Source organism: Mesoplodon mirus (assembly GCF_964341445.2).
Source record: "Mesoplodon mirus genome assembly, chromosome: 5".
NCBI lineage: Eukaryota > Metazoa > Chordata > Mammalia > Artiodactyla > Ziphiidae > Mesoplodon > Mesoplodon mirus.
The window spans coordinates 12022265-12043202 of NC_138980.1; the positions used below are offsets into that span (position 1 = coordinate 12022265).

The 20938-nt window shown below is 43.6% G+C and overlaps 1 protein-coding gene across 11 annotated transcripts in view; it reads left to right on the top strand.

Annotated features, from left to right (window-relative positions):
- Positions 1-20938, top strand: part of TENM2 (teneurin transmembrane protein 2) — a 530300-nt gene that overhangs the window by 421168 nt on the left and 88194 nt on the right. For all 11 annotated transcript variants that reach the window (XM_082622423.1, XM_082622416.1, XM_082622422.1 and 8 more), the window contains 4 exons: positions 6527-6737; positions 11027-11146; positions 14348-14609; positions 15371-15638. In XM_082622423.1, the coding sequence (XP_082478549.1) occupies positions 6527-6737; positions 11027-11146; positions 14348-14609; positions 15371-15638 (861 nt within the window). The remainder of the gene's footprint in view (positions 1-6526; positions 6738-11026; positions 11147-14347; positions 14610-15370; positions 15639-20938) is intronic.

Genomic DNA, 20938 nt, shown 5'->3' on the forward strand with positions numbered 1-20938 from the left:
TCCTGCCTTCTCCCGTCACTGCTTCATTGATTTCCCCACCTCCCCATCAGTAAGCGATCTCAAAAGTAGCCCTAGGGTATATTGCGTTCACCACCTTAACTCCCTGTATTTTTCCTGGGAAAATGAGAATTTGGCAAGTACCTCACTCTGGATGCGAAACAAACATATATGATGTCAAGAAGACTCACAAAGAAGAAGTAGAAATGACTGAGACACTTAGTAGGTCACTAGGTGCTCACAACTGTTCTAAGGATCTTTTGTGGATTATCTTCTTTAATCCTCCCAATGCTTCTCGAAGCATCATCATCATCATCATCACCTTCACCATCCTCATCCTCATCATCATGCCTACTTTGCACAGAGAGGGTGATTATCTTACCTAAAGTCAGTCTGTTAGCAAATACATAAAGTGCATAATCTTAAATATACATCTTGATGAATTTTTTTTTTTTTTTTTTTCTTTTTGCGGTATGCGGGCCTCTCACTGTTGTGGCCTCTCCCGTTGCGGAGCACAGGCTCCGGATGCGCAGGCCCAGCGGCCGTGGCTCACGGGCCCAGCCACTCCGCGGCATGTGGGATCCCCCCTGACCGGGGCATGAACCCATGTCCCCTGCATCGGCAGGCGGACTCTCAACCACTGCGCCACCAGGGAAGCCCAAAGTGCATAATCTTAAATATACACCTTGATGAATTTTTATAGACATATTCACCAGTGAAGCCAAGTGAATAAGATGAAGATCTAGAAAATTCCCAGAACCTGAAAAGTCCCCTATATTCTTTTCCAGCTAATACCTCCCCATTAAGGTGACCACAATTTCTAACTTTCTACTGTAATTCATGAACTTTGCCTGTTCTTGAGCATCCTATACATGAAAGACTATGTAGTCTTCAAAGCCCATGTTTTACCCAGTCCGCCCTACGGCCTCCTGACCCACTGAGTGGGGAAGGTAGATTTGGTGGTCGGTAGTCCCTCTCAGCACACCATGGTCTGGGAAAAGTGGGGCTCATTTTTCAAATCTGAGCTGCTGCCTAGTTCCCATGCAGACGCTAGCAACGCTATCCATGGCGCCTGAAGTGAGCTGTGGGTGTCGATTTGTGCCACCCTGTCACAACATAAAACTAAGAAAAGTAAACTTGGATCTTCCTCTGAAGCCTTTACCACCCAAGAAAACCGGAGAGCTCATGCAGGTTGTAGAGGAAGTCACTTGCATACCAAACTGCAGGGAAGCATCCATCTGGATTCTCCCAAAGCTGCCCAGTTTACGAAGATCAAAGAGGAAATAAATGAAATAAACCTCCTCTCATTCCTGAAGACTTTGCTTCCGTGTAGGAGTGATGCATGGACTCAGGCAGCCTTCCTGAGACAGAAAAGCTGTGCATGTTTCAGCCAACTCGGAAATATTCAGGTGTTTGCTGTGGCTTCTCTGTAACCTCTCTGCTCACCCGTGACCCCCTTCGCCCTGAGTGGAGCATCACTAGTAGGTGTTCAGTTAAGGCTTTGAGGTTAAAGCTCTTGACTGTTTAGGAACTCCTTTAAAAGTCTTGCAGAGCAAACTAGGCAGGGGGTGGAAACTGCTGACACAAACCTGCAGCCCACCCAGAAGGGCAACCTTGTGCCAGCAGTAAACAGCTGAAAGGGGCTTTGAGTCTCACAGGTAAATAGTGTAGTCCTCAGCAGCCTGCCTTGCAGGGAATGAATTCCCAGGCATCTTGTTTCTCATGTTGATTCCTTTTCAGATGTTCATCTCAAACAGCCAAACACTTCCCCAGCTGTAGGAGCAGACAGGCCTTCAGAAGTGATTAAATCTCATGGCTGCTCACACTTTCCCAGCTTGATGGGTGTCCACTGCCCTGTCTTCAGCCTCCCTTTGGGAAGGAAACATCTCCTCCTTCCGATAATGAAGAAGACAAGGGTGATGATCTCATGGGTTGCCTTTTCCTAGTTTTTCTCCAAAGCTGCTGCTCCGCCTCTTGGATAACTTACTCGGCTTCTCTGAGCCTCAGTTTCCAACTCTACAGGATGGGTGATATGGTGATGCGGGGTATAATACACAGTTTAGTGAGTGCTTGCTACACCAGGCACTCTTCCAAGTCCTGAATATGTAATAACTGCTGTCATCCTCCCAGCAGCACCTTCTAATGTTATCATCTTCTTCATTTTGTACATAAGGAAACTGAGGCACAGAGCAGTTAATTGTCCAAGGTCAGCAGGTTGGTAGTCGCTGATCTGAGATTCAAACCCAGATACCCTGACCCAGAGTCTGCAGCTTAAGGGTTATATTATTCTGCTTTGTAGGGTTACCATGAGGATTTAAATCAAGAACATATGTAAATCCTGTGCAATATATAGCATTTATTATTACTACCCATTATTATTATCTTATCACTATTTGAAAACATAGCATTCTTGCCAAGATGCAACCTACCTATAGCACATACCAGTGAATGACTCTAATCAGGGGACATTCATTTCATTTATTTTTATGTCCAGTTTTTATAAATTGAAAAAGTGGAAAACTTCAGGGAGTTTCTGGTTATAGTAATACTTACTGCTCATTGAACACATACTGTATGCCAGACTGATACTATATCTGTCAACTCCCCATCACATAACCCTATGATATATGCATTGTTATCACTCAGTTTTAAAGGCAAAGAAATTGAGTTTTAGCCTGGCTCACACAGCCAGGACCTAGAGGATTCCACAGGCCAGGCTCTTACCTCTGACGCTGTATAGATTTTTTGGCTTTTTACCTTGGGAATTCCAATCCAAAGGCTTCAATGTAGCCTTAACCTGATTTCTGCGTCATGTTGCCAGAACTGTTATGAAAGATTCTCTGATTTTCTTTATCAAAAGCAAGACAAAGAATGCCTAACCTACCGTTCCCAGAAAGTTTCTCCACGTCCATATTTCTCTGAAGTGGCCATTACAATCAGCATATGACGTATGTGTGTGGAACGCAGCCAGAGCTATGATTTAGAGTGCGTTCTAACAGAAAGCACCTAGATGATAGGCGGCAGCCACATCTCACAGAGGGGAGTAAATGAGGATGTTTATTAAGCAGACGCAGGGCACCACCGTGAGCCCATGGGGCAGGCCTGGGTCACTTTCCCATAACCACTGAGTCAGAATGGGGCCCTTATCGAAGACTCTGCAAACCTCTCTCACCAGGAAAAAAGCCAAGCAAACAAACAAATAAGGAGGTGGATAAATAAAAAAATTAATCGGGGGCTTCCCTGGTGGTGCAGTGGTTGAGAGTCCGCCTGCTGATGCAGTGGACACGGGTTCATGCCCCGGTCCGGGAAGATCCCACATGCCGCGGAGCGGCTGGGCCCGTGAGCCATGGCCGCTGAGCCTGCACGTCCGGAGCCTGTGCCCCACAACGGGAGAGGCCACAACAGTGAGAGGCCCGCATACCGCAAAAAAATAAATAAATAAAAAATAAAATAAATCGTCCAGTGTCATAGGGGGGCTGTGCCGCTTCCATGCCCCTGTTGAATGGAGACATTGGCAGCCTCTCAGGTCCTGAACTGGCAATTCAGAACAGTTTGATTGCCTGCTTGATTGTTTGCGAGATAACTGCAAGATTGTCAGTGACAGGGTAATTTACTGAAGATTGCCATGTCAGACTCCATGCGAGGGGCTTGCTGGCATAAAGATGCGCTTCTCATGACTGACAGGCCACGGGGAGATTGGAGTGCCAGTTTCAAGTTCACAGTGTTGTCTGCAAGTGTTCGGCGGCAGCAGGCCATAATCACGAAACATGATGAGGTCATTACAGGCGTAACGTATATGCTCACACTTAGTAATGGATAGAACCCCAAATGCACCATCTCTGGAGCAGGTCAATGTAAATATGTAGGAGGAAATCATTTCTATCCTTTTTATCCCCTTTTTGTTAGCATTTGCCATCTGCTATTGCTGATGTGTTTGTAAGACATCTCCTGCCAGACAGGCCCTGGAATAAAAAGCCTGGAGTCAACAAAACAGTGGGGAAATTTGAGGTCCATGGTTTTGAAGCAGTCACAGTCACAGAGTGAGTAGCAGACTAGAGGGGGTGGGGAGAGGAAAACGTTCAGTGCTTAATAGGCAAGCCTGTCGTAATGTATTATTCGCTCCTGATGTGAGGCCCTCAAGCTGGTTGTATGGAAAGGGTTGGGGGTGGGAGGTGGCACATTCCCAGCTTCAGGAGGAAAAGGCCACCAGAGATGGATGGAACTCCTAATGGGAAGAGGCCGGTGGCCTTAAAGAACTCTATAGTGCTAATAACAGTGGCTTTCTTCTCACCTGAGAAGTTTCTGCAGTGGCTGGATGAAGCACTGCCAACATGTCTCAGCAGGATATTTTTAAATCTGAAGCAGGCATTCCGTGGTGGATTCCTTCTGTCTAATGAAGGCGCTCCATGGAAGGTGATGGTAGAGGCAGAATACTCTGCCTTTTTTATTTTCTATTTTCTTGTTCTTGTTCTGCCAAGGGCCCTGGGAGCCACTGGGTGATCTGAACGTGGGCCTGACATGGTACCTCAGCATCATTCTGCTGCTGAGATACAGTTCTCCAGCACCGTTTCTTGGGTCTGAGATTTGCGGGCCCCTGGGGGGCACCCGATTCAACCAGCACATCGGGCTGAGGTGCTCAGAGCCATGACTTTGAAAGTCTCTAAATTTCAAGCATGCATGCCTACTCACCCTCCTGTGTCTGCATTTCCAGAAAACTTTGTAAATCTAAATGTGTTACGAGGCATACGAGCAACATTTGCCCGCGTGGAAAATGAGAGGCTAGTTTTAGTAATTTAAAGCTGAGCAGAACACGCAACCTCCTAATTTGTTTGTTTGCTAAAAAGAAAGTAATGCATTAAAATCATTGTACATTAATTGCTAAATTACAGTGGAACTTTGGTGAAATTAAATATTTCAATTTCATTAGTGGAACCAAACGTAAAGGGTAATGCCAAAAAATTACACTGTAGTAAATGTAAAGCACACAGCCAGGCCTCGGATTCAGTGTTCCAGTTCAAGTGTTTGTTAAGTCACAGCCCAGGGTTGGAGTGCATGTTTCTGTGATGCTAATTATGGCCCCAAAATGCCTCGCTATCAAATCAGGGAGTTACATGTAAGCAAGTTACTCTCCAAGCTCCTACGCTGTATATTCAATCAATTCCCAGCAGAGTGAAGAAGGGTTGGCTAACTAATCCATTCTAATAGGAATTCTAAGGAGCAAACACTGCCCTAAACACCCCCATCCTCAGCCCTAACAGACATGTGAGGAATGGGAAACAGTCATTTACTCATTCAACAAACATTTGTTGAGTGCCTGACTCCACGGTTGGCACCGAGCGAGGCATGAATATAAAAATGAATACGACACTGTTCTTTTCAAAGAGCTCATTTCCCAGACAGGAAGGCAAGCATACGGAGACAGTTAATTCTAGTACAAGTAAGTTGGCTTTAACAGCAGTTTCTAGTATTTCTTGTGCATTAGAGTCACCTGAGAATCATGTTTAAAGTGCAGACTCCAGGACCTGCTCCTGGAAGCTGTGCCTCGGGAACTCTGGGGTAGGCCCTTGATTCTCCCCAAAGGATTGTGATGCAAAACCATTCTCTGAGAACCTCTGATTCAGGGACATACAGAACGGGAATACCTAACCTAGCCAGGGCATCATCAGGAAGGCTTCCTGGAGGAGGCCGCATCTAGTCTGGGTCTTAAAGGATGAGTCATAATCTGTTTCCTCCACTCTACTGTCAGCTCCTTAAGGACAGACACCATCATTCTTTGTTTCCTGTTTTATTTCCCAAACAGGGATGGCACTCAAATATTTGTTGAAGGGTAGATGAATAGGAATCAGCTCAGGAAAGAGGTGGAGGGGCAGGAATCTAGGCAAATAAATCAGAATGTTCAAAGTCCTGCAGGTGTGGGGAAGGTAGTTCCAGGAGCAATTGGGGAAACTAATGGCTTATTTTGTGGGTGCTCAAGCTAAAGCCATTTCTCCACATTTCCTGGAAAGTGTCAGACTCATCACCCTGGTTCTCCCACTAGTCAACAGTACCCTCCCTGGCTTAGAGGGAGAAGAGACGGAATGCTTTTCTCCATTGAAGCAAGATTTAAGGAATCCCATGCATTTTGATGACTTGCACACCCGTTAGCACGGGCCCCTGAGATCTGGCAACAGGTAATTCTTTTGCGCTATGTTGCTTAAGAGCAACATGTTTGTTTTTATTGCCAACCACTCAAATAATACTTGCTCATGATAGAAAAAGTAGAAATTCCAGGAAAATACAAGAAAGAAAAAGAGAGAAACACACTAATCTACTACCTGGGGATAACCATTTGTCCGCATTCTCAATTATTTCCTTTCAGTCTTTTATTTCCTGTGAGTATATAGTGGAATTATACTAGGCTTGTTGTGTGAAACCTGCCAATTCGGACCGTTGGGAAGGGTTGAGGCTGCTCGGAACAAGGCGTTAGCGTCTCGAAGCAGCTTTGTGCCATGAAATCTGCTGACCCCTGGCTCTGGCTCTGCCCTTCCAGATGGCCTGGTGGACTGCCTGGACCCTGACTGCTGCCTGCAGTCAGCCTGTCAGAACAGCCTGCTCTGCCGGGGGTCCCGGGACCCCCTGGACATCATTCAGCAGGGCCAGACAGACTCACCCGCAGTGAAGTCCTTCTACGACCGCATCAAGCTCCTGGCCGGCAAAGACAGCACCCACATCATTCCTGGAGACAACCCCTTCAACAGCAGGTAGGCGCCCTAGTGTCCCCGCAGGTGGCTGAGGTCGCTGCTTCCCTTTCTGTCGGAGCAGGAGGAAGTGCTCCTGGTTTTTCTGTGGGCCTAGTTGGCCTGGAAACTACCCCATGGAAGCAGCTCCCTGCTCTGGTTCATAGAAGGTCCTTTCCTCTCTGTGGGTCAAGCTCCAGAGCAGAGTCCTGGTCCCTCTATGGGATCTGGTCACCTGCAACCCAGAACCTGCTTGGAGACACCTGTTGATTGCCTGGTTTCTAGATCATTTTTATCATCTATTATTTTATGACATTATTGTTATATTAAATCTCCTTTTAGAATACCTCTCATTGTGGCTCTTGTTTGATCATCACTGAAATATTTTATTCAACAGAGTATTTTTTAAAAGCAGTTATAAACTTAATAACACAACTTATCATTTGTGGCATCTTAGAGTCAAGATGATGCCAGTGGCTAGAATTTATTGAATGCCTATGATGATCTGGAGACTTGAAGTAGATTGGCTCTAATCCTCACAGTCACCCACCCCATCAGCTGCATCTGCTAATTGCCTACTTTGTGCTAGACATTGTGCCAGTGCATGTCCCCTTCTCATTCCAAAATGGCGGGGGGTGGGGGTGGGATGGGGGTTTCTCTTGAGTTTCCATTTGCTCTCAGTTGCTAATTTGAGGCTTATGAATATTCTAGAGGCAAATTCTGGATTTATTTTGTAATCAGCTTGGCCTCTCCTCCCCCCACCCCCGCCAGGGCAGGTTAGAAGTGTACCCCCGGAGAACAAAGCAAGGGGAAGAGTTGGCTTTGAGATACCCCCTGGCCCGTTCTGTCTTCTAGGCACTGTTTCTGATTCTGAGGGTGGAAGGAAGGATAGGAGAGGCAGGGATCTTCTTCAGGCCTGCCTGCACATCTCTGATCTCACTCTGGGTCGGACTGGGTCCAGATAACGCTGGTGTCCACAGATGTGAGGATGGTGGGTGTGATCTTCTTGGGGGCACCCCTTCTCATGGAGAAATAAGAACTGGGAACCTCTAGGAACTAGGAACTTATCCCTGCCCCCTTACCCCTCTGACAGCCCTCTTCATGGCATCTTTCTCTTAGTTTTCTTCATCCTCACTTAGGTCTGGGCAGACCCTGAAGCAACTCGGGAAATAACACTGCTTAAGCAGGCTCCTCGCTGGCGAAGGAAATACCAGACTTTACTTCTTAGAGGAGCCCTTACCTTTATAAGTGATTGTCTTGGAGCCCCCCTCATTAGACTTTGAGGAGGAAACATCATCAGGCCATGACCGAGACTCCGCTCCTCCCTGGGAGAGCCTGGCGATGGTGGGATGGGGAGGTGGTGGGTAATGGTACAGCCAATTAATTCTACAGCCCCTTAGAACTCTCTGGGAAGCTGTGCAGCCCCAATTCCTGGCAGCTCTTTGACTATGAGGGTTCTTAATGAGGTCACCTTGGGCCAGCAACTTTAGCCTCTCTCTGTTCTGGTTTTACTAAAAATAAAATAGAAAAGAAAAAATAATCTCAGCCCTTGTCTATTTCAGCCCCCCCACCCCCGACACCCTCTAGCTGTGTCATGTTAGGCAAATTATTTAACCTCAAACTTTATTTTCTTGATTGTTAAAATTAAATTAATACGTACAGATTATACTACACACAGTAATATTATTTTAATATGAGTAACCCTCAAAAAAATAAACCACAGATCTCAGAATGAAAAAATATTTTCTCTGCTTATTAAATCCCAGTTCTGGAACAGGGATTGTGTAGGTATGTTTCTTTTTAATTATGAACATAATTCCCATTGCCAGAGACTCGTGACAGGCCCTTGCACTAGTCCATGAGCATTTCGGTGAGGTTTGCATACAGTTTGCTTACACCGTAAGGGCATCTTTCAAAGGCTCGTGCTCTGTTTCAGTCGGCTTCCTATTAACATTTTATTATTTCTACCCTAAATACAGTCATTTCCTCATCTCCTTTTCATACTCTTTCTTCACCTGTACCTTGAAAATCAATCTTATCCTCCTCACCAGTAGTTACCACTCCCAGAAGGCACCCTGAGTTAGAGGCAAGATGTAGGGAGCAGGCAGGGGCTCCAGAATATTTGGTAGACTATACCAGCCCCAGAGATCTGGGCAAAAGAAGCTCGCTTTAGAGAAAGCTTCTCTGAAGCTCTGAAGGTGGCAATCAGTAGCACCACCCAAATGAGCCCACGCTCCAGCATGTCGGCTTGGATGCATAATTCAGAAATGCAAAATGTTACTCCAAGACATAGGTTGAAGTTCACCAAGCATATGAATTTCAGTGCATTATCCTCTGACAAATAATGAAAGACAAAGCTAGGAGTAAAAAAGAGCTTAATTCAAGACTGCTAAGAAGGCGTTTCCCCTAGATAACGGCATATAGAAATAACTAAAATGCCTGGGCTCCACCACTATAATTTATAGAGCAGATCTCACTATCTAGATAATGTGATAATTGTTACACACCAATAATCATAAATAGAAACGAACTGGTAGCATGTCTTAGCTGAATCTTTTCTGCGAAGTGACTGCCTAGAGACGACAGGAAGCCAGCAGCAATGAAGAATTAGGAAAATAGAGGGTAGAAATCACGGGCAACCCAGCTCCCTTTATTCCTATGGCACTCTGCAAAGTCTTATGCTACAGGAATGATTTAAAAGAAATAACAGTTGTATAAAAAATGGAGGGGAAAAATACTCCACTGTGGGATGTACTCCCAATTTTGTTTTCTCATCACAAGCAGCTTGTACCTTGTGGTCATCAACACACATCATTGATTTTAAAATAGTGTCTAGGAAGGCCTGAAAGAAATCTTAGTCTGAGCTAAGATAAGGAAATGGAATTGAACGAAAGAATTATTTTCATAAATTAGTTTTCCACTTTCAAAAGACAGTAGCATTGTGGTTGGAACCAGCTAAAAATGGAATTCATTTGATAGGCAGCCAGTAGCAGACAATTAGAGCTGTCAGTGGAACAGTCTAAACCCTCCTGAGATCACCAAGGGGTCGGAGTTGAACAGTTGGGGGGATTGCTAATAAAAAGAGAGGTGCTTGGAGAGAGCACCCCTCCAGTTTTTGGTTCACCTGGGACTGCAGAAATAAGTGCATTCCAAAAATTGAGCAGACTTGGACAAGATTCTGGCAAAGAACTGGTCAGCTTTATTACCTGGTCCAGAAATTGGGAGTGTGTCCAAGAATCTGGATGCCTGAGAACCTCTCTGCCTTCGCCAAATTGCCCAGTGGCTTGAAGGCCAACAATACAGCTGCAAACCTGCCTGGTAGGCTGGAAACTTAGTACAAAAATGGAACTTCTCATTAGCCCATTTCTCTATGAAGGTGTGTGCATTCTCTCCCCGTGGATTTTGAGTAGACTATTGTGGCATCTCTATTGCTTTATGGGATTTCCCAGAAGGAGCTTGTTGAATGCTGGCATCTTTGGGAAAGTTCTAATTACTATGATCTGGAGAGCAGGGGGCTTTCTCTCATGGTGGCAAGAAGTTGAGAGGTATATACCACCTCCCCGCTCCCCTGCCCCAAATCCCGGTAGCAGGAATTTGATGTAAGAGAAATACATAGTTACATGGAATCCAGAATCCAAGATAGTTCTACCAGGAAAAAAAAAATTCTCTAATGTTCTCTTTTCCTCAGGATGCCATGGATTGTGAGAAATTTTGCTCTTAAAGGGCAACAAAAAAAATAATGTATGTATACGTCCCAGCCTCATAAAAAACCTTTGTGTGCTCCCACCACCCAACCCCCCACTCCCTCTGTCATCCCAGCCTGGAGGAGAAGAGTAACAGTGCCTTCCTCCACAGCCAAAAAAGGAAATGAGTAGGCAGATGGGGAAGCTCTCACCCGAGGATAATACTCTCCGTGCCAGGCTAAGGCACAAACATGGTGATGAGGGGCAGCCTGAAGCTCGGGCCAAGCAAAAGGCAAGTGATGTCAAGAAACGGAGTGAGGCTGAGGGCAGAGGGAATGTGCACAGGGGACCCCATCGCCCAGCAGAATGACTGAAGATGCTGCCCGTGGATTTCACCCCAGACTGTTCCTCGGGGACTGCCAGCATTGAGACATCCCTCTGGCCCACATCTCTCATCGAGATGTGATCGATCGTGTGAAGCCAGAAGTTCATGTTTAAAGGTCTCGTCCTTGCCTTAGGGACCAGATGAGGATGGGGGGTGGGCAATGGGGAAGGGGAACTCTGCGACACCCCCTTGTCCCCTTGTTCTCCTGCCTGGGGCTCAAAAGCTTGTGTTTCTCTTTCTCTCAGCTTGGTTTCTCTCATCCGAGGCCAAGTCGTAACTACAGATGGAACTCCCCTGATTGGTGTGAACGTGTCTTTTGTCAAGTATCCAAAATACGGCTACACCATTACCCGCCAAGATGGCACGTAAGTAGCTTTGTGGGGCTCCACTTACTTAGGACTGAGGCTGCAAAGAGACAGATGGTGCTGTTGGCTTGGAACCACGTGCCTCCCCCTTGTGGACTGGGGGGAGACCCACCAGGCCAGATCTCTAGGGAGAATCCCCCCATATATATATATATATATATATATATATATATAATTTTTTTAGTATGGTCTCAGAAATGGAAAATAACTAGAATGGCCAACCTCTCCAGGGCTGCCCACAGCAATGCTTTTTCCATGGCAGGTAAATGCTTTTCCGTGTGTGTGTGTGTGTGTGTGTGTGTTGGTGTTGAGTGTGGCAGAGGCCAGAAGGAAGAGAGAGTAGCTCTTGGAACCTCACTCCTATTTTATTTTAAATCAAAGGCAGTGCAGGGTGACAAGGATCCACATGCCCCAGTGTCCTGTGGTGAACCCCTTCTGCTTTCATCTGTGGCTTTAGGAGTTGTGTTATTTTTGCTCCTGTTTTGAGGGGGTGGGATGTAATCAGAGAAGCCTAATTAGATACATTTAGCCGTCACCCTGCGGTGTGAAGGAGGCAACCTTTCCCTATTATCTTCTGATTGAAAACCCGCACCCATGCAGCCTCCACCAAGATGAAAGCTGTTGTTTCCTTAATCCGTTGGGCATGGACTTGAAATTTAAAGAAAAAGATAAAAAGAAGAAACGAAATCTGTGGGAAGGGGAAAACAAGTCACCCACCCTAGCCTTAAAACACACACAGACACACTATTGTATTCGATTCCAAATGAAAGAGGAGACGGTTGATATAAATCTGATGCAACACTTTTTCTATAAAACTGGAACCTGGAAAATCATAAGTGTATCATGTGCTGTGAATCTTGCCTTTCTCTGGTGAAGAATCTGGTCTTTTTTTCCTAATGTCCTAAGGTAGCCTTGCAGGTAGTTTCAAAAATCACCAGCCCACAGTAGCCCTGTCCTCCTATTTTCACCTCTGAAACCAAATATTCTCGGTATTCACTAGGTGCAGGCAATTCTAATTATCTGAAAGCACTAGGACTGTGAAGGTGTACGATGCTGAGCTGCCTCGGTGCTTGTTCATTCTTAGAAGCCAGTGATCTTGCCCTGTAAGTCCTGTGACGACACCAGAGGACATTTCTGAGTCCTTGGCCTGATGTTTCTCACCACCTTATGCTGCCCCATCCCTCTCAGATGCTTCCTGACTAATTATCGCCTAAATCCACTTCCCAGCTCATCTATCCAACCTCATGGATCGGTGATTCTTCAGCTTGTCCAGGTAGCAAAGCCCTGGAAGTCACAGGATGTGTTTGGAAATGCTCCGAGGAATCCCACAGTCTGTTGTGTAGTGGTGTGTGCCACAGACATGAGTGGTTTAATGCTATCATCCCAACGAGGAACAGTTTCACTTCAAAACATTTGACTCTCCTGTACCCTATACAAAACTATCCCCGGGTGTCCCTCGTGGTGCAGTGGTTAAGAATCTGCCTGCCAATGCAGGGGACACGGGTTTGAGCCCTGGTCTAGGAAGATCCCACATGCCGCAGAGCAACTAACCCCGTGCACCACAACTACTGAAGCCCTTGTGCCTAGAGCCCGTGCTCCACAACAAAGAGAAGCCACCACAATGAGAAGCCCACGCACTACAACCAAGAGTAGCCCCCGCTCGCCGCAACTAGAGAAAGCCCGCGTGCAGCAACGAAGACACAATGCAGCCAAAAATAAATAAATTTAAAAAAAAGCGTCCCCAGCAGCGTGCATGTCCCAAAATAAAATATAAACAAATTAATAGAATAAACTCTTCCACCATGATATTTACCTTAATATTCATATGTTCCATGTTCACTCATTTTATGTCTATTGAAAAACACTAAAAGTGTTACCAAAATTCACTGAAGCCAGTGAGTCCGTATATTTTCACTGAGTCTTTACTGTGATCCAGGAACTCTGCTAGTTGCTGGGGATTCTGAAGTGTATACAAGGGGGTACCACTGCCCTCAAAGAGTTGAGATCCCGGTGGAGGAGTAAAGCACAAAATTGAGAGACTTCTCTCCATTAACGTTCTTTTCCATTAATTGGGGGAAGAACTACCTTTATTTTACTTTACTAGTAATACACTTCCATCCAGCTCTGGAGGCAAACAGGAATATAGTTTAAGAACGATTGTCAAAAATATCAGAAATAGTAAGAACCATTTCATCCAAATGCCAAATAAATCTGTGTTTTGGAAAAAAATATCAGAAACAAGGCAAAATGGATGAAGGGGGTTAAAAAGTCCACACTTCTAGTGATAAATAAGTCCTGGGATGTATGTATAACATGATGACTATAGTTACTATTACCATATTGTATATTTGAACGTTGCTGAGACAGATCTTAAAAGTTTTCAGCACAAGAAAAAAAAATTGTAACCAGGTGTGGTGATGAATGGATTTATGGTGGTGATCATTTCACAATATATACAAATATCGAATTATGTTGTACACCTGAAACTAATATAATGTTATATGTCAATTGTATCTCAAAAAAAGTTAAGGTTCTGTGAAACCAAAAAAAAAAAAAAAAATCAGAAACAGTACAGGTTGATGAAAAGAAAGCTTTCATGAGCCCCTCCCTGTGTCCTAGAATCCAATCATTGTAACTCCACGATGTAGTGAAGACTCCTGTTAGCCTAGCACGATGCTAAATGCTTTACACCGGGGGCGGTGGGAGGAGGGGGCCACAGATTTTCTGTAAAGGGCCAGGTAGTATCTATTTTAGGCTTTGATGCCATATGGTTCCTGTTAAAACTACCAGGCTCTTCCACTGTAGGTCAGAACAGCTGGAGAGGATAAGCCAATCAATGGGCGTGGCTGGGATTCCAATAAAACTTTTTACCAAAACAGGTCGTGGGCCGGCTTTAGCTCCTGGGCCGAGTCGGCTGACCCCTACTTTGAATTCATCACAATATTTCATCCTCTCAGCCACACCGTGACATCGGTATAATTCTTCCCATTTCACAGATGAAAACACGGGGGCTGAGAGAGGGTTAGCAGCTTGCTCACAGTCACACAACTAGTAAATGGTAGAGTTTGGGTTCCCACAAAGCCCATGTTCTTCTCCTGCCTGCTCTGCCCCTCCCACTACCTTCAGCCTGGAGGTCAGAGCACCTACGTGGTCTGCTGGTGAGTCCACCCCTCTCAGTGAGTTCACTTACCCCCTCTCCAGGTTTGACCTGATCGCCAATGGCGGCGCCTCCTTGACCCTGCACTTTGAGCGAGCCCCGTTCATGAGCCAGGAGCGTACCGTGTGGCTGCCGTGGAATAGCTTTTATGCCATGGACACTCTGGTGATGAAGACAGAGGAGAACTCCATCCCCAGCTGTGACCTCAGTGGCTTTGTCCGGCCGGATCCAATCATCATCTCCTCCCCGCTGTCCACCTTCTTCAGCGCTGCCCCTGGGCAGAATCCCATCGTGCCTGAGACCCAGGTAGGAGCACCAGGTACCAGGGTGGGACTCTCAATACTGCCCTGACCCAAACCGGCTGGCTGACTTCCTCCCACCATCTCTCTCTGCCTGGATAAGCCAGAAACTAATATTAAGGGGGAGGGACAAAAAGTAAGAACGCAGTAGAATTTGTAGTCACTGGAGAGAAAACTGAATCCCTCCTGGACATTCCAGATGTTTCCAGACTTTAGCAGTCACTGGAGCTTTTAATAGAATAAAAACAGTACACATATGTGCAACCCACCTGCAAATTGCTTTTTATTCCTGTTAGTCACAGAGATACATGATAAGAGGCGCTTTAATGATCTACATCAGTGTTACGACAGAGGGCATATTACATTATTGCCTCCCTGTTGCTTTATAGCAATTGTCGGTGGAAGTTGCAGGTTCATATAATTACAGCCTCTTGTGGCCTCCTTGCATGCAACTAGCAATAAAGCCTGCTGTTCTTATTTACATCTTTTGCCAACAGCGTGGTTTTAAAAAGAAACACAACAGTGACCAAGAATAATTATTAATCCAAAAATCATAACCTCAGCCACTTTGCTCCGTAGTGCAGGATAAAGTTTTGGTTGTTGGGGTTTTTTTTCTCTCTTCTCAGCCATGGAAAGTGGTTCTTGCACTCCCCCATAAGGCGTGATGCTTCGGTGAGGGTGGTAGCAGACAGGTAGCCTTGGGTTGCAAGCAGCCCAGCTGCCGGGGTGCCTTTGATGCAGTGTATCTACCTTGCGTTTCCTCTCCAGGTTCTTCATGAAGAAATGGAGCTCCCTGGTTCCAACGTGAAGCTTCGCTACCTGAGCTCCAGGACCGCAGGCTACAAGTCGCTGCTGAAGATCACCATGACCCAGTCCACGGTGCCCCTGAACCTCATCAAGGTTCATCTGATGGTAGCTGTAGAGGGGCACCTCTTCCAGAAGTCATTCCAGGCCTCTCCCAACCTGGCCTACACCTTCATCTGGGACAAGACGGATGCCTATGGCCAAAGGGTCTACGGACTCTCTGACGCTGTTGGTATGTTTCAGTTTCAACCCCTTATTGAGTCTTGGATTTAGGCATGCATTAAATCAACCTGTATTTCTTGAGCTCCTAGTATGTGCCAAGAACTATTCTAGTAGCTAGGGAGGCAGTGGTCCATAAGTCCATAAGCAGACAAGCGTCCTCTTCCATGGACTTCCTCTTCTACTGAGGGATCGAAATAGTAAACACAGCCTGGACAAGAAAATATCAAGCAGCGTTAGGTGCTAATATGAAAATAAAAATGTGTTGTATACTGGGGAAGAGGGGCAACGGTGGGTGGGCGTTCAGGGAAGGTTCCTCAGCAGGTGATGTTTAAACAGAGACTTGAATGAAAAGGAGCCATGTGAAAATCAGGAAAAGAGCATTCTTTTCCTGGCAGAAAAAGAGAAGAGGGAGGTGTTTTTGAAGGAGGTGTTTGTGGCTGGACTGTAGTGGACAGGGAGACTATTTGAGATGGGGAGAGAGGTGGGCAGGGGCTCGATCATGTTCCAGAGAGAACACTCTCAGGTGGCACAGAACCAGAGAACCAGAAGACGGAGCTAGAGGGGGCCTGAAAGCCACATGCTATGTTTCAGGCTTTGCCTCTGAGGGAATCACGTGATTTCCCACTTGGGAAAGACCAGCATAAGAGAAGGATTGTATCGTTATCGGTCTTTGAAGAGTTGTGAGCTGTGGATTCATATCAACCTACCCAGTATATTTTCTTACTTGTAGAAAGCTGTCTGGGATTAATTAAAATCCAGAATCCTGTATTTTCTTCACCAGTAGGCTTGTGGTTTTCAAGAACTGCAATAAGTTACCAAAATAAGAAACCAGCAAACTCAGAAATTTTCACTGTAATTGGCAGCCAGTGTTTATCAGACACTCCCTTGCTGCAGAGCATTGTGCTAAATCCTTTTGTCTTGGGTGACCTCTCAATAGCCCTATCAAGTAGACCCTCTCATAATCCCCATTGTGCAGATGGGACCAGAGGGAGAGGGTAAGCAAGTTGCCTAAAGTCACAGGCCTAGCAGGCTACACATGCTCAGAATATTGCCCTTGTGGTGTGCTTCGTCAATGGGTGGAGTTAATAACTTAAAGACAGTAGTAAGTTATTGGAGTAACGAGTGCATTTAAATATAAACAGTGGCTAATTTAATAAATATTATGTCAGGCTTTAGCCAATATCAAAATGATAGCCAACATCAAAAAGAAGACTGAATATCATAATGCACCGCATGTACTCCAGCTCCTACCATTATCAACACGTCTTGTTTCTTCCTTACCTTCATCCACTCCTCCGCCTCCCATATTTTTCTGAAGCAAGTCCCAAACATCAAATCATTTCATCTGTAGTATATCAGAGTGTATCCTTAAAAAACACTTTAAAAGCATAACAACAATATCACAACAAAGAAACAATAAGTTCTTAATATCGAATAGCCATTGTTCAATATTTCAATTGCCTTATCAGTATCATAAAATAAAGTAGTACTTTATTTGTTTGAATCAGAATCCAAATAAGATCTACCTTTTGCAACAAATTTTTTGTTATTATATAGGTTTCAGGTTTACAGCATTATAATTTGACATCTGTATACACTACCAAGTAATCACCACCACAGCTGTAGTTAGTACCCATCACCATACAGCTGACCCCCTTCACCCATTTTGCCCACCCTCCAAACCCCTTCCCCTCTGGTAACCACTAATCTAATCTGTGTATCTCTGAGTTTCTTTTTGTTTTATTTTGTTTGTTCATTTGTTTTGTTTTTTAGATTCCACATATGAGTGAAATCATTCAGGATCTATCTTTCTCCTTCTGACTTATTTCACTTAGCATAAAACCTTCAAGGCCCATCCACATTGTCACAACTGGCAGGCTTTCATTCTTTTTACGGCTGAGTAGTATTCGATTATATATACCGCAATTTCTTTATTCATTCATCCATTGGTGGACAGTTAGGTTGTTTCCATATCTTAGCTATTGTAAATAATACTGCAGTGAACATAGAGGTGTATATATTTTTTGAATTAATGTTTTGGTGTCCTCTGGATATATACCAAGAAGGGAATAGCTGGGTTCTCTTAAATTTTTTTAATCTGTGGTTTTCCCTTTCATTGCTAGCTCATTTTTCTCAGTTTTACTGAGAAATAATTGACATACATCACTGTGTAACTTTATGACATACAGCATGATAGTTGATTTACTTATATTGTGAAATGATTAGCACAACAGATTCAGCTAGCATTCATCTTCTCATAAAGATACAGTAAAGAAGAGAAAAAAGGAAAATTGTGATGAGAACTCATAGGATTTAGTCTTTCAACAACTTTCCTGTATTTCATACAGCAGTGTTAACTCTAGTCATCATGTTGTACATTACATCCCTAGTACTTATTTATCTTGTATCTAGAAATTTGTACCTTTCCACTACCTTCATCCAATTTCCCCTTTCCCCACTCTCTGCCTCTGGTAAACTTCAAGTTTGATATGTTTTCCTATGAGTTTGTTTTGTTTTTAGTTCCACATATAAGTGAGATCATACAGTGTTTGTCTTTCTCTGTCTGACTTATTTCACTTAGCATAATGCCTTCAAGTTCCATCATGTTGTTGCAAATGGTAGGATTTCCCATTTTTTATGGATCAGTAATATTTCATTGTGTGTATATATATATATACACACACATATGTATACACACACATATGTATATTGTATGTATGTGTATATATATATCCATTATATATATGTATACATATACACACACACATATATATACACACACACACACACATACTACAGTTTCTTTATTCATTCATCCATCGGTGGACACTTACATTGTTTCCATATCTTGATTATGCTGCTATGAACATGGGAGTGCAAATATCTCTTTGACATAGTGTTTCCATTTCTTCAGATATATTCCCAGAAGTAGAATTGCTGGATCGTATGGTACTTTAATTTTTAATTTTTCAGGAACCTCCATACTGTTTCCAGTCCCACCAACGTTGCACAGCGGTCCCCTTTTCTCCACATCGTCACCAGCATTTGTTATCCCTTGTCTTTTTGATGGCCATTCTAATAGGCATGAGGTGTTATCTCATTGTGCTTTTCGTTTGCATTTCCCTAATGACCCGTGATGTTCAGCATTTTTTTCATGTATCTGTTAGCCTCTTGTGTATCTTCTTTGGAGAAATGTCTATTCAGGTCCATTTTTTAATTGGATTATTTGGGTTTTTTGCTATTGAGTTGTATGAGTTCTTTATGTGTTTTGGATACTAACCCCTTATCAGATCTACACTTTGCAAATATTCTTCCCATTATGTAGGTTGTTTTTTCACTTTTATGGTTTCTTGTGCAGAAGCTTTTTAGTTTGATGAAGTCCCACTTGCTTATTTTCTATTTTGTTACTTGTGCTTTAGGTGTCATAACCAAAAAAATCATTATTACCAAGACCCATGTCAAGGAGCTTTATTCCTGTTTCCTTATAGTTTCAGGTCTTACATTTAAGTATTTAATCCATTTTGGGTTAGTTTTGTAAGTGGTATAGATATGGGTCCAGTTTCATTCTAGTACATGAGAATATGCAGTTATCCTGGCACCATATATTGAAAAGACTGTCTTCTTCCATTGAGAATTCTTGGCTGCTTTGTCAAATATTTGTTGACCATATATGCATGGGTTTATTTCTGGGCTGTCAGTTCTATTCCAATTGTCTCTTTGTCTGTTTCTATGCCAGTACCATACTGTTTTGATGACTGTGGCTTTATAATATAGCCTGAAATCAGGAAGTATGATGCATCCTGCTTTTTTCTGCTTTCTCAGTATTTCTTTGGCTACTCAGAGTCTTTTGTGGTTCCATATAACTTTTAGGAGTGTTTTTTTCTACTTCTGAAAAAAAAAATTGCTATTGGAATCTTAATAGGAATTACATTGAATCTATAAATGGCTTTTGGTAGTATTGACATCTTAACACTCTTAATTCTTCCAGTCCATGTACACAAGATACCTTCCATTTATTTGTGTTTTCTTTGATTTCTTTTGATGTCTTGTAGTTTTCAGAGTAGAGATCTTTCACCTCCTTGATTAAATGTATTCCTAAGTATTTTTTGATGCTATTATAAATGGGATTTATTTATTTTATTTCTTATTCAGAAGATTCATTTTGGTGTATAGGGATGCTACTGTTTTTTGTATGTTAATTTTGTATCCTGCAACTTTACTGAATTTACTGATTAAGTCTTAACTTTTTTTTTTTGAGTCTTTAGGATTTTCTATATATAAAATCATGTCATTGGCAAATAGGGACAATTTTACTGCTTCCTTTCCAGTTCTGATACATCTTATTTATTTATTTATTTTTTATTTTTTATTTTTATTTTTTTTGCCGTATGCGGGCCTCTCACTGTTGTGGCCTCTCCCGTTGCGGAACACAGGCTCCGAACGCTCATGCTCAGTGACCATGGCGCAGGCTCAGTGGCCATGGCTCTCAGGCCCAGCCGCTCTGCGGCATGTGGGATCTTCCCGGACCGGGGCACGAACCCGTGTGCCCTGCATTGGCAGGCAGACTCTCAACCACTGCGCCACCAGGGAAGCCCCATCTTATTTATTTTTCTTCCTGATTACTCCAGTTAGGACTTCTAATACTATGTTGACTAGGAGTGGTGAGAATGGGCACTCCTGTCTTGTTCCTGATCTTAGAGGAAAAGCTTTCAACAGTTTTCCATTGAGTATGATGTTAGCTGCGGGCTGGTCATATATGGCCTTTATTTTGTTGAGTTGGGTTTTTTCTATGCCTATATTGTTAAGAGTTTTTATCATGAATGGATGTTGAGTATTGTCAAATGCTTTTTCTGCATCTCTTGGGATAATCATATGATTTTTTTTCTTTTATCCTATTAATTGGATTATCACATTGATTGATTTGCATATGTTGAACCATCCTTGCATCCCAGAGATAAATCCCACTGGATCATGGTGTATGATCATTTTAATATGCTGCTGAATTTGATTTGCTAGTATTTTATTGAGAATTTTTGCATCTGTACTTATCAGGGATACGGACCTGTATTTTTCTTTTCTGATAGTGTCCTTTTCTGGTTTTGGTATCAGGGTAATGCTGGCCTTGAAAATGAGAGTGGGAAAGTGTTCCCTCCTCTTTGATTTTTTGGAAGAGTTTGAAAAGGATTGGTGTTGATTCTGCTTAAAATGTTTGGGAAAGTTCACCAGTGAAGCCATCTGGTCCTAAGCTTTTCTTCATTGGGAGATTTTTGATTACTGGTTCAATCTCTTTACTAGCAACTAGTCATTCAG